The sequence below is a fragment of the Cyrtonyx montezumae genome, unplaced genomic scaffold (assembly GCF_038088225.1).
Source record: "Cyrtonyx montezumae isolate F1298 unplaced genomic scaffold, pur_monq_1.0 scaffold_3, whole genome shotgun sequence".
Taxonomy (NCBI): Eukaryota; Metazoa; Chordata; class Aves; order Galliformes; family Odontophoridae; genus Cyrtonyx; species Cyrtonyx montezumae.
In genome coordinates this window covers 88,115,545-88,130,489 of record NW_027072034.1, presented here as the reverse complement: position 1 = coordinate 88,130,489, position 14,945 = coordinate 88,115,545, and the positions used below count along the sequence as shown (strand labels likewise).

Below are 14,945 nucleotides of genomic sequence, written 5' to 3'. Positions count from 1 at the left end.
CAAAAGAAGTGTGCTAACAAAGGCCAAGTCAAGCAGCTTACTGATATGATCTAGAGGAATCTATGAGTCCCGAGGAAAGAAAGGAAAATTGAAGTTATTATGCTTGTAAAATATATATTATGATTATAACCATGGCCTTATAAAAGTTGGTAGTATAGTTATTTTTTTAAATTTCAGGAATTAAGACACAGAGGGTGGAACATACTTGCTTAAGGTCAGAGAGCCAGTGGATATACAGAATGGATCCTCAATCATATTCTTAAAGCAGTAGGTCTGTGAGTTTGAAGGCTGAGGATTGTCACGTTTTTCCAGTTTGAAAGTGTTATTCTACTTCTCACTTTCAATGACAATAAGCTTCCTAATGCATAAATGAGGAAACTATATACAGCAGGCTACATTTTACCAGAAGTACAAAACAAATTTGCATTTTAAGTTGAATCAACTGACCATTTATCCAAAATAACAAGTAGAAGTGGCCTTCCTTCTTCTACAGCTAGAGGAAGAACACCCCCAGACTGAAGGAAAAAATAGTAATTAAACACAAAAAAAAAACCCAAACCACCAAGTGATTAAAATATGATGTTAGTAAAGAGCAGTAACTTCAGAATCAGATGTACTCCCTATCCGGTTAGACTCATTTCCCTAAAAACCGTTATGGGGCCCCCTGCCACAAGGATAAAAATGTCTAGCTCAGTTCTAAAGTAAGGTTCAGTATTTTAAAACAAATCTAGTCTCAGTCCTCAAATAACATTTGTTCTGTTATGCTATAATGATATTTATTTTTAATTGAGTTTATTCACAACACATTCATTAGAACATCATACTGTTTGAACTACATATTACTTTTCCTTCTTTTAGGAAATCACAGATATGCATAACTTTTTTTTTCTTTTGCTAATTGTATTACAACACTGATACGTATATTTGCATAAGCAAACTAAAAAGTTGTATACTATTTGGAGGGGATACTAAAACTAAACATGGAATCTTTTCACAGCTTCTCAAATCTCTATTAAAAACTGAGTTCTGCTATTGTGACTGAAACCAGCCTTTAGGAAATTAGGACCACTTCTTTCCACCATTCTTTGAATAACTTTTTAAATTATTATTTATTTTTAGTACCCTTACTTTAATGAAATTGCACTACAGTTGTTACACTACTGCTGTCTTACAACACCACAGTCAATATATGACAGAAATAAATATCTCTATTATGTCAAGGGACAAGCATCCCAGGGTGACTCCTTGCCTTTCTCTCCTTGTCGATATTCCCTGTGTCAATAAATGGAGGTTATCAGATAATGCAGCCCATGGCAAGAGAATAAAAGAGATCTGAATGTGGTTCCTGTTCTAAGCTGTCTGTAATTTGCAATTTTTCTTATTTCAGGGACAAACCATCTGCCTCTCTTAAGCCTCAGAGATTAACTTTCAGTTATGCAGAGGGACAAAGCCTGCTCACAAGATTTAACTGTATGACCAACAAGCTCGAATATAAGCATTAAAGCTTTGGTGTGCTATTTCATATATTCGTATTAGGGCTAAATAAACATTTAAGTATGGATTACCATAAATAAACCATTCTAAAATCTCTAGCTAGTCTACAGTACCAATACCTCTGACAGCAGACTTGCTCAAACAGATATGGACACACTACTTTTCTTTTAGTTTCATGCAAGACAATAAAACATGACTCGCATGGCTGCAGTACTACTGCCTTTATGTTCAATGGTAATCACACAACATTGTTTTTCATCTATAAGAAAACATACAAATCACTCCTGCTATATATAATACTAAATTAGTCAAACAACTAATAAATCTCATTGGGAGCAATAGTTTTTATCTATAACACAGTATGAATGGAAATTCTGCTGATACTTCAAGGTCAGCTACTTTACAGCTAGCATTTTTCTGTTCTTAGCATTTTAACAAAAATAAAATCTTAATAATCTGCTATAAAATTTACTTCAAAACTGAATATTAAATATACGAATTTGGAAATTTGACTCAATTTAACTTAGATATATGAACTTCTGTTCATAATTATACTATTAATAATAAACCAGTACTATTCCCATGAGACTTTTTTGGAATAGGTTAAATATAAACAACAGGTAAGACACATTAAAGATCTTCCTGACTACGCTTAGCTTTCCAGCTCTTTGAAATACAGAAGATCAGAGATTATGCCATCTTAACAGATGTTCCCCCAATAAGACTCATTTTATATTAAAATTAATGCAATGTTTAATGTTACAAATGTTTCACTGTATGTGCATTCATTAACCTTAATTAATAGAACAAATTAAACTTCTGAAGACTTTTCTTGCAAAGCACTCTGCTGAAGTTTTAATAATTTATTCCTGTAACTTCAAATTTTACTTTAATTCTCATTTTGAAACTTCTGTGACATGAATAAAATTTCTTCACAAAATTTTTGATCTATAACATTTCTGTTTCATATACATGATCTTCTGATACAGCCTGTGAAAACAATTCCTATAAACCTTTCTCGATTAAAAAAAAAAAACAACGAAATGAAATCTATCCTATAAATACACGTAACCTAATCTTTTTAATTCAGAGAATACCTTTCTTGGTAACTAAGAGGCTATCTGTAAAGGCAAACATTAATACTGGAGTGCTTCTTCAGTTACATAGGGAGCTCTTCAATCTGCATATGCTGGCACACACACATTCTGAAAGCAAACTAAGTCAGCTACAATTTGCAGTTGCCCCATCCCTTTACAAAACATATTACACACTTAAGATAAATTCAGCATAAATCATCATCCCAGCCTCACATTTAAATACCATAAGCCTCCTTAACCCTCAGCTCAGACTTCCCTAATCTCTGACAGAAAGCAATGCCAGATGGCCATGAACAACTGCTCAGAGGACCACAGAGGAACACCTGAAGCTCTTAGTGATATGCTTGAAAAACACCTTCTGTTTCAACTTACTGCTGAGCCTCACTTAGATCAAATTGCTCTGTGGAACTCAAATGCAGTCCTTCCACATTAACTCATACACCTGCTATTAGCTTTCAAAACACGTAATTTCTTGTCATGAATCTAAGTCAACAAAACTTACGTCCTCTTGGTCAGAAACAATGCACCAACTCTTTGTCATAGTTATCTCAGCAATAATATGTTTGCCACACAGAGACAAAGATGATCTACTTAAATAATGCGCTTCTCCATCACCTCCATGCATATACATATCAATACAGATAAGGTCCAATTTTTTTTGTTTGTTTGTTTTGTAGCTGAGAATTTGTTCTAACAAATAGTGTTATTGTGATACTTTTATCTGTTGTAGTTTCCATGGAAATAAACAGAAGAAATTACTTTCAGAGTGACCTACATGAGTGACCTACATATATATATGCATATATAATTAATCTTCAAATATTTATGAGCTGGCTGACAAGCAGAAGGAATGTTCATTGGCACATGTGGCAGAGATTAGATCTCTTTCTCCAGTGAAGTAGCAAATAATGGAGTCCTTCTTTGGGCCATCACTATGAATTGCTCAAGCTAATAATGCCCAGGGTTCTTAGACACCAGAGGAATATTGATTAACTACTGTAGTTCTACAGTAGGACATTTACCAGCAGCCAAGCATTGTGCTACTACAAATCTGGAACAAAACAACTTTATGGAAAGTACACTGTTCGTTTACACTGCCCATTAACTACTTCATTCGCCACATAGCTGCTAGACTGGCATCTGCTTAAAGACACCTTGAAACAGCTTTCATTTTCTGCTTACAGTTACCTATAAGGTTTTTTTTCAATAAGATAAATCACCTTGCATTACAAAAGATGATTGTCACTGCTCAAGAGCAGATACAGCTTCATGGTTCTGGACTTTTCTTTCTTAATAGTAACTCTGAAGGATGCAAGGCTCAAACTGCAGTGGGATGCTACAATCCTAGATGTGGCCCTGTCAGCAATGCTGTTAAGTACACATTCAGTACTTAACAGCTCAGTGTGCTGAAGGCCAGGACTAACGACACCAGGCAAACCTGGGAATGGAAAAGAAGGGTTGAAAGGAAAGACAAGACTGAAATCACAGCGAGTGCTTCAGTGCAGAGTTATCAGGCAGAGGCAGAGCTGCCTGGGAAACCCAGAGCTGGGCTAGCAGGAAAGTTTAAAGCAAAAGTGAGAGACAAAAAATTTCAGAATCAGCAAGGAATACACACAGTCAAACACCCAAAGCCTGTCAGCCATAGTATCATAAACAAAGCTTCCAGGTGCAAAGCCAGAGTTGGCAAAATACAGCACACTTGCCTATAGCATGCTTCATTCTCATTCCCATGAGTAAAACGATTTTTCATTTTTTTCATTTGAATGACATAGTCTGATCATGAAAAAAAAAAATGTAGCTAGATTTCGTCCTCTGATATGATGCACAAGATGTCAAGTTTAGCTGGCAAAATTGAATTTGGGTCAGGTAAAGAGAAAAAGGGGAAGTTAGAACAGGTAAGGTGAACAACGTAAATCAAGCTGGTTGATCAAATTTCTATTGTCAATAACTTGGAAAAATTATACACACATGTTTGTTTATTTATATGAAAATTCCTTCTGCTTGTCAGCCAGCTCATAAATATTTGAAGATTAATTATATATACACACGTATCTTAGTAAGTGAGGACAAAGTGGTAACTAATGACTCATTACCGAGAACACAAATAATGACATCAGAAGAGCTGTTTCAAAAATAACAGCAACGTGCATCATATGAAAAAAATTCTTCCAAGGTGTCAAAATAATGCAACCTTCAGGTTGAATAGAAGTGATTTATTCCAGGAATAGTTAAGGCAACTTTCTGGTAGTGCTTGTATACAAAATATAAAAAATAAAACACTGACATGCAAACTGATGGAATGTTCTTCACTGACCACTCCTGTCTTACTTAAATAGAAAGACTCACACAATTTCAGTGGTAGAAACATTTCAAACTATTACTGTTAAAAGAGCACTGTTGCTAGAGTGGTTCAATGCTATACCAAATCTCCCATTAATGCTTGCTAAAGGTTATTTCAGTTAAGTGGATCAAGATAAACAGGGAAGCTGCTAGTAAGACTCCAAATTTGAACAATGATGACTCTAGACCATCTGAACTGTACTGTTAATGCCTCTTCTTTTAAAATAAATATTGAAAAGATGTCTTCCTTTATTTATGAGGTATATATATATTCCTGGACTACAAACTTAATGATTTGGTTCATACATTCAAGTACTGCAATCATCGGGAAAGCATTAACCTTTGATTTCAAATGAAGCAAACTATTTCATTTTCAGCTACATTCATGCATGCTGATTATTTCAATTAGTCTGTAAGTTCCTCAACAATACTATTCAGTCAAGGGTGCCTAGCTGTCAGTTGATTTGAACATCTCCTCCCTTCCTTGTACCTCACATCATTTTGTTGAAAGTAGACATGCTTTTAATTTGCTTGTTGAGGCATTGTTACAATTCCTCTTGTCTCTTGGCAGATGGTGGAAAATCAATTTTGATCCTTCAGAATTAAATGGAAACCTCCAGTTTCATATAACAACATGGACAACTGTAGCTGAAACTGAATCCAAACTACTTCATCATTCCAGTTATTTCACATTTATGGTGATACTGTAAGAGGTTAGAACATATGCAATTCACTGTTTCTAACTGAAGAAATGGAACAAAACTTCCTTCAAACAAAAAAGCAGCTTGTCAATCAAGTTTACAAAAATTAAATGAGATTTATGCCAACAGTGAGAATGTACTTCAAAATTACATGAAACTACAGCTTAATAAAATATTACAACAGAATGCAAAAATCCTGCCACCACAGGAATTTAACCCTAGAGTAATTCTCCTCTTCCTGAAGGACAACGGTTTTGCCCTTTCTTAAATAACCACTTCAAAACATGTTAGAATACCGAGTTTCAAGAATTATTAGTTGAGCTACAGCAGCCAGATGGTAATAAAGATACAAAAAACATACATTTTCTCATTAGGCATAGGTTTAATATCAAATGTATTCCATGCAAGTATGAGAGACAGGGTGAGGAGGGGAGGAGGAGACAGCTGGGGGGAAGGGAAGAACTTAACTGTAGTGCTTCAAAGATGTACTATAAATATAATGCAGCAGTACAGACCACACTAACAAATGAAGGCAACTGAAAATGCAGTACTCACCCAAAATATCAAATTGAAAAGGAACATCATATATTTCAAACAACACAGGCAGCCTCTTGTCATGTCGCACTTCTTAAATTCTAAAAGGAAAACAAAGGACAGATCCAGGTAAAAGACCACATATTTGCTGCCTTTGGGTGCACTGTATTTGTCACTTTTTATTCCAGTGCCAGAACCAGTCCCAGTTTCGACGCCAGTGTGGTTCTGTGTGCGTGATCCAGCTGTACCATAGAAAGCTCCAGCAGTAAAACCTCGACCAAATTGCCTTCCTGAGGTAGAAGGTTTAGCAAAATCTGAGTCTTTGCTATTCAAAGATGGACTCCGGTGTATTGAAGAATCCTCGCTACTTGACTTCTCCATGATTTCTCTTTCCACAGTTGTCAGATTTAATGTACAGCATTTCTCAGTATTAAATGCAGTGCAATACAGGCTGTCTGTATTTTGCTTCTCTTCTTCATACATAAATCAGACAATTACTGCAGAATTTGTTCACTGCATTGTTGCTGTTTTTATTTATTTTTATAGCAATGCAGACTGTACTCTATCCATAGCACAGATTTATTCATTAATATCCTATGCATGAACTGACTCATGATTTATCTTGATGAATCAGTTACGCAGAACTTCAATTTTTATTCAAGAGACACAGGCTCGTTCTCTCCGCTCTTTTACTACAGCCCTCTAATCTATAGGCAGCAGACGGTTCTTGCTTCCATTTCCAAAAAAGCTTCTGCAGTACACCTGGGAGACTTCCCTGTAGCCTGACCACTTTACTTGCTCTAATCTTTCCTCTCTGAGCCTGACTGTTTCACACGCTGTCTTTTTTTTTTTTTTCCCACCCGTTTACAGTATCTCATTCAGTAATCAGCTAACAGAGCACACTCTGCATTTCACTGCTGTTGATGTGAAATCATCAGCAAATGCAACCACTGAGCATTACCCACAGAAATCCCTGACCTAATAGCAAGTAATAAATCCACCCTCTTGCTTGCTCCTCCCCTCTGCTTTCCATCTGACCAGTTAGAAGAACTCTTCTTCCACAGGGCACGCCTCCATGACACAGTATCTTTAATAGGATCAGAATTACTCTTGATTATACAAGTGCACAACAGAAAACCTCTTTAAATGTCAAGTACTGTTTAGCTGTTTATGAGCTAGAACTGTGAGTTTGTGGTACTCTTTCAAAGCAATCAAATTGTGTTGAAATATATATTAGACAGCCAAGAACTAGCCTCTCTTTGTGCACAAAATGAATAGTGACTACACGTACACAGAATTTTCTTCAGGCTTAAATGTCATGGGACAAAGTACTGGAACAGACTAACAGCCAGCATACATTGAATAGACACATATCTCACTTGTACATGCATATAGTGACACCATTATCTCTGAAATAATTAAACCATAAGAAATGCAGGGCTGCTATCTCCTGCAGGATGATCAATCAATTCACAAAACTCTTGAAATGTAAGGATATCTGAAAATCGATCTATTTACAGTCTGTTTAAGTAATGAATCAGAGATTATTCTTGTGTATGCTAATATCATCCTATGCTGTAAGTAGATTATGAACTAGAAACACTGACCCAAATGTCACAGTTCTTTTCCAGACAGTAGCAAGACATGCCTGGCAGGACTCTGAAATGGAGAAGCCAGGAGCGTGCATGTGAGTTGGTGCCTATGCTTGAGGAGGGGCAGGGAAATGGGCAATATTTCAGGTGCTTCCAAATTTGTGCTTCCAAATTTGTCATTTTGTCAAGACTGTAAACACGACAGAGATGTTGCAAAGTGAGAAAACACTTAAATAGCTAATTATCCTTTCTTTTTTTTTTTTTTTTTAAAAAAAAGGAGCATTAGGAGCCACTACAAAAGAAATACAGCTTTCAAGGAAAGAAAAAAAATATGCCAAATTAGAACTAAGCCTGTGAAATTTCTTTACTCTCAGATATCTACACTCAACAGCTCCTTAAATTTGTTATTTTTACACTGCAGCACTGGAATTAGATTTCTAAAACAGTGATGTACCTTATTAATAGGATTTTCCTGTGAAAATAACAGTATTTGTGAATGTAAAATTCTTCCTTCCTTGTTAGAATAATGTTTTAGAAGGCAGCCCCAAGCCTTTATTAAGCATGTTTATTCACTCTGTTTTTGTCATTTCAGAATTACTTGCATCAAGTGTCTCCACCAGAATTGCAACTATAAGATGAAGACTACATAGTCAATGTGAAACACTACAGCAGCAAAGTTTTCACTCATAACAGCAGGATAAAAAAATCCAAAGACATGACAGTAGATATGCCGTGAACAGGAATCTGCCTGAGACACTAGAACTTGCAGCATAAGAAGCATTCCAAGCACAAAGCAAATGCCTAAGTATCCTTTTAGAAGTATGAAAAGGCTCTTTTTTACTTACTTTACTCAATGGTTGTGAAGTTCTGCCATTTAAATCCATGCTATAGCTAGATACGTTCAGAATTTGCCAAAATGTGCTCTCAGCAAAAATGAGACTGCACAGGTAGTCTACAGTCAAATATATTTTTTTCTGTTTGCCTCTTACTTTGCAATAAGATTTACATTGACAAAGTAGAAAGAATGGAGTTAGATCTTCAGAAAAAAAAAAAGTTTACTTGTGAAAAATAATGCATTATAAATATCTGCCTCGGTTACTACCAGTTACATTACAATAACAAATTGTACACATACACACCTCAATATTAAAAAAAAGATTATTTTAAAACACACAAAAAAATCTCTATAAATCCAGTCAGAGTTTGTAAATGGTGGAAACATTTATATTGATGGTTAAGAGAAAAAGCAATACAACGCTCTCGCAAGCTTTTTCTGATTTTTTATTAGTAGACTATTTGAATTTTTCACAGAATCACAGAATCACCAAGGTTAGAAAAGACCTTCAAGGTCATCCAGTCCAGCTGTCCACCTACTGCCAATATATCCCACTAAACTACACCTCTCAGTACAGCTAACATTTCTTAACACATTCTGGGACAGTGACTCTACCACTTGGTGTGCAGCCTGTTTCAACACCTAACAATCTTCTGGAGTAGAAATTCTTCCTAACATCCAACATGATTCTCATCTGGTGCAACATGAGGCTGTTCCCTCTAGTCTTATAGTTAATTATGCTGGAGAAGAGGTCAACCCCCACCTTCAGCTGCCTGTTTTGCCTGGCCTGTCAGAAGATCCGTCTGCTGTGGGATTGATACAAGTGGAAAAGCAACAGGTACCAATTGCTACTAAAACGGTGCACAGACAGCAGTACCTCACTAACAGGGATTCATCAGCTAGAGAGTCAGGGAGTGATACGCAAAACTCACTCACCTTCTAACAGTCCCATATGGTCAGTGCATAAAGCCCGTAGGAGAATGGAGGCTGACAGATTACCATGGCCTAAATGAAGTTACACCCCCACTGAGTGCTGCTGTGCCAGACATGCTACCACTCCAGTACAAACTGGAGTCAAAAGCAGCCAAGTGATATGCCATCACTGACACTGCCTTCTTTTCAATTCCTTTGGCCACAGAATGCAGGCCACAGTTTGCTTTCACCTGGAGGGGCATTCAGTACTCCTGGAACCGTTTTCCCCAGGGGTGGAAATACAGCCCAACTATTTGCCACAGGTTGATCCAAACTGTATAGGAATGGGGTGGTGCTCCCAAGCACTTACAATACACTGATGGTATCATTGTGTAGGGCAATATAGCAGGGGAAGTTTTCAAGAAAGGAGAGAGAATAATCCAGATCTTCCTGCAAGCTGGTTCTTCTATTAAGAGAAATAATGTGAAAAGACCTGCAAAGGAAATCCAGTTCCTAGTTATAAAATGGCAAGATTGATGTTGTCACATCCCAACAGATGTGATTAACAAAATCACTGCCATGTCACCACTCACTAGTAAGACAGAGACCCAAGCTTTTCTGGGTGTAGTGGGCTATTGGAGAATGCATGTTCCAAACTATAGCCTCACTGTGAGCCCCCTGTATCAGGTGACACAGAAGAAATATGATTTTGTTTGGGGCCCTGAGCAGCAGCAGGCTTTTGAGCAAATTAAGCAGGAGATAGCCCATGCTGCAGCCCTGGGGCCCGTACAGATGGAACAGGATGTAAAGAACATCCTCTACACTGCTGCTGGAAAGGAAGGTCCCACGTGGAGTTTGTAGTAAAGAGCCTCTGGAGAGACCCAAGGCTGACTCCATGGATGGGGAACCTCAATCATCCAGGAATCCAAGAGGATCATGGACTGGTCTGAAGGAAAAACTTTGGAACATCACCAGCAGAAGAGGTATTGCATGCAAAAGAGGCCCCACCATAAAATGAATTACCAGAAAATGAAAAGAGAGAGATGTGATCCTTCACAGATGGATCATGTTGTATTGATGGAACTCTGCTGTGTGGTGCCCTACATGACGAGTTGCAGAGGCCACTGAAGGAAAAGGAGAATTAAGCCAATTTGCAGACGTAAAGGCTGTCCAGCTGGCCTTAGATATTGCTGAACGAAAGAGGTGGCCAATACTTTATATTTATACTGACTCATGGATGGTGACAAATGCTTTATTGGTGGCGGTTACAACAGTGGGAACAAAATGACTGGCAACAAAGGAGTAAACCTATTTGGGCTCCTTAACTGTGGAAATGAACCGGGATCTTTTGTTGAGACTCCGAGAGAAAAAGAGAGTCTATGTCCTCTGGAAGATGGGTCAGGCTACTTGGGGAGACTACAGAGAATTTGCCAAGATTTGCAGGCAGGAAGTTAGAAATGCAAAAGCCCAGCTCAAACTTAGACTGGCTACTGCAGTAAAGGAGAACAGAAAATCCTTTTACAAATATATTAACAGCAAAAGAACTAAGGAGAATTTCTTTCCTTTACTTGATGCGGCAGGGAACGTGACCACTGAGGATAAGGAAAAGGCTGAGGTTCTTAATGCCTTCTTTACATCTGTCTTTAATAGACAGGACAGTTGTCCACATGGTACTTGCCCTGACCTGGAAGTCCGGGACGGGGTGCATAATGCACCCCCTGTGATTCAAGCAGAGACGGTCAGAGATCTTCTCCTCCATCTGAACTCCCACAAGTCCATGGGGCCAGATGGGATCCACCCAAGGGTGCTGAGGGAGCTAGCAGAGGTGATTGCCAAGCCGCTTTCTACCATCTATCAGCATTCCTGGTTATCTGGAGAGGTCCCACAAGATTGGAGGCTTGCCGATGTGACTCCCATCTTCAAGAAAGGCCGTAAGGAAGACCCGGGGAACTACAGGCCTGTCAGCCTGACCTCGGTACCAGGGAAAGTTATGGAACAGATGATCTTGAGGGAAATCACACGACACGTGCATGGCAACCAGGGGATCAGACCCAGCCAGCATGGGTTCACAAAGGGCAGGTCGTGCTTGTCCAACCTCATCTCCTTCTATGACTGGGTGACCAGACAGGTAGATGAGGGAAAGGCTGTTGATGTAGTCTACCTGGACTTCAGCAAGGCCTTTGACACGGTCTCCCACAGTATTCTCCTGGGGAAACTGGCAGCCCGTGGTGTGGACAGGTTCACTCTTCTCTGGGTGGAGAACTGGCTGGAGGGCCGTGCCCAGAGGGTAGTGGTTAATGGAGTTAAGTCCAGCTGGCGTCCTGTTACGAGTGGTGTCCTGCAAGGGTCAGTATTGGGGTCTATCTTGTTTAATATCTTTATTGATGACCTAGACGAGGGAATTGAGTGTACCCTCAGTAAGTTTGCAGATGACACAAAGTTGGGAGGTTGTGTCAAACTGCCTGAGGGTAGGGAGGCCCTTCAGAGGGATTTGGATAGGCTGAACAGCTGGGCTGAGCTAAATGGGATGAGGTTCAATAAGATCAAGTGCCGGGTCCTGCACTTTGGCCACAATAACCCCATGCAATGCTATAGGCTTGGGGCAGAATGGCTTGAAGAATGTAGAGAGGAAAAGGACCTGGGGGTGTTGGTTGATGCTCGGCTCAACATGAGCCGGCAGTGTGCCCAGGTGGCCAAGAAGGCCAACAGCATCCTGGCCTGTATTAGAAATAGTGTAGCCAGCAGGAGCAGGGAGGTGATCATCCCCCTGTACTCAGCTCTGGTACGGCCGCACCTCGATAACTGTGTTCAGTTTTGGGCCCCTCACTACAAGAAGGACATTGAGGCCCTGGAGCGTGTTCAGAGAAGGGCAACAAAACTGGTGAGGGGTCTGGAGCATAAGTCTTATGAGGAGCGGCTGAGGGAGCTGGGATTGTTTAGTCTGGAGAAGAGGAGGCTCAGAGGAGACCTTATTGCACTCTACCACTTCCTGAAGGGGGGTTGTGGTGAGGAGGGGGTGGGCCTCTTCTCCCTGATAAATAACGACAGGACGAGAGGGAATGGCCACAAGTTACGCCGGGGAAGATTTAGATTAGACCTGAGGAAGCATTTCTTTTCTGAAAGAGTGGTCAGGCACTGGAATGGCCTGCCTACGGAGGTGGTTGAGGCACCATCCCTAGCGCTGTTCAAGAAGCGTTTAGATGAGGTGCTAAAGGATTTAATTTAGTAGTTGGGTAGAGATAGTGATAGGAGGATGGTTGGACTAGATGATCTTATAGGTCCTTTCCAACCTTATGAACTTATGAACTTATGAAAGACATTGCTGCCTTAATAAAGAATATGACTGTAAAGGTGCGTCATATAGATGCCCATCTGCCTAAGAGCCAGGCTACTGAAGAAAAACAAAATAAGCATCAGGTAGATAGAGCTGCCAAAGTTAAGGTGGCTCAAGTAGACTTGTACTGGCAACACAAGGGTGAACTATTTCTAGCTCGATGGGCCCATGAGATCTCAGGCCATCAAGGAAGAGATGCAGCATACAAGTGGGCTAGAGACCAAGGGTGGACTTATCTATTACACAGGTTATTCAAGACTGTGACACATGGAGCAGTTACACAACTACACAGAATGTATCACAATTAAACAAGCCAAGAAGATGAAACCTCTTGAGACACAGACTCTTTCCTTTGGGGACTGACCCATCAGCGAATGCTCGCTAGCTGTCTCACCTTCAGTGTTTAGCATAAGGCCTTCGGTTTATTGGACACTGTCTCTTGCTCATTTTATTTGATTTATTATTTTCAATTCCAATTATATTGTATTATATTGTGTTATTTTGCATTACAGTATCTTATTTGGTAAATTAGCTTTCCTCCTCAGATCATTGCTGCTGTTTTGTTTCTAAGACCATCTCCCTTTTCCCTTTCCCACTTCCCCAGAGTGTGGATCCGTGGGTCCCCCACCCTGATCGTCATGAAACTGGGCCAAACCAGCCCATAAACCACTGAAACCCAGCCAGCTTGCTGCTGGTTCAAGAAAGGGAACTAGAGAGAGTCCAGCACAGGGCCACAAAGGTGATAAGGGGCCGGGAGCATCTCCTGTATGATGAAAGGCTGAGAAATCTGGGACTCTTCAGCCTGAAGAAGAGAAGACTGAGAGGGGATCTCATCACTCTTTATAAATATCTAAAGCATTTTCTTCAGTGAAAAAGCTCTCCCTCAGGAATCCCAGACCCTGGAGTTTAGTGAGAGGGTCTGGGGAATGGGAAACTTCCCTTTAGTCAGGGAGGAGGTGGTCCGTGAGCGCCTAGGCAATGCTAATGTTCATAAATCCATGGGACCCAATGGGGTGCATCCATGGGTGCTGAGGGAGCTGGAGGACGTGATTGCTCAACCGCTCTCTATCATCTTTGAGAGGTCTTGGAGAATGCAGGAAGTGCCTGAAGACTGGAGGATAGCCAATGTCACTCCAGTCTTCAAAAAGGGCAGAAGGAAGATCCGGATAACTATAGGCCAGTCAGCCTCTGTTCCTGGAAAGGTGATGGAACAGCTTGTGCTGGATGCCATCTCCAGACAATTGGGGAAAAAAGGAAGTTATCAGGAGTAGCCAGCATGGGTTCACCAAGGGGAGGTCATGCTCGACTAACCTGGTGGCCTTCTATGATGTTGTCACTGGCCGGGTGGGTGGGGGGAGGGCAGTGGATGTAGGCTACCTTGATTTCAGCAAGGCATTTGATACTATCTCCCATGGCATCCTTATAACAAAGCTGAGGAAGTGTGGGATAGATGAGTGGACAGTGAAATGGGTTGAGAACTGGCTGACTGGCAGAGCATAGAGAGTTGTTGTTGGCAGTGCAGTCTGGTTGGAGACCTGTAACCAGCAGTGTCCCCCAGGCGTCCATGCTGGATCCAGTCTTGTTCAACATCTTTGTCAGTGACCTTGATGAGGGGATAGTGGCCACCGTCAGCAAGTTTGCTGGTGATACGAAGTTGGGAGGATTGGCTGACACGTCTGAAGGCTGTGCTGCCATCCAGCAAGACATGAACAGGCTGGAGAGCTGGGCAGTCAGAAACAGGATGAGGTTTGACGAGAGCAAGTGTAGAGTCTTGCACCTAGGGAGGAATAATTGCATGCACCAGTACAGGCTGGGGGATGACCTGCTGAAGAGGAGCTCTGAGGAGAGGGACCTGGGTGTCCTGGTAGACGATAGGTTGAACATGAGCCAGCAGTGTGCATTGTGGCCAAAAGGGCCAATGGCATTCTGGGGTGCATTAAAAAGAGCGTGGCCAGCAGGTCAAGGGAGGTGATCCTCCCCCTCTACTCCGCCCTGGTGAGGCCTCATCTGGAGTACTGTGTCCAGTTCTGGGCTCCCCAGTATAAAGAAGACAGTGATCTCTTGGAAAGAGTCCAGTGGAGGGCCACAAAGATGGTGAAGGGCCTG

At 40.6% G+C, this 14,945-nt stretch overlaps 1 protein-coding gene across 4 annotated transcripts in view; it reads right to left on the bottom strand.

The window, feature by feature from the left end:
- TSPAN9 (tetraspanin 9) overlaps positions 1-14,945 on the bottom strand; it is a 157,095-nt gene that overhangs the window by 58,304 nt on the left and 83,846 nt on the right. For 3 of the 4 annotated variants that reach the window (XM_065742357.1, XM_065742359.1, XM_065742358.1), the window contains exon 2: positions 6,188-6,267. In XM_065742357.1, the coding sequence (XP_065598429.1) occupies positions 6,188-6,267 (80 nt within the window). Of the gene's footprint in view, positions 1-6,187; positions 8,875-14,945 lie in introns of those variants that run through there. The other variant, XM_065742356.1, reaches the window with a different exon arrangement.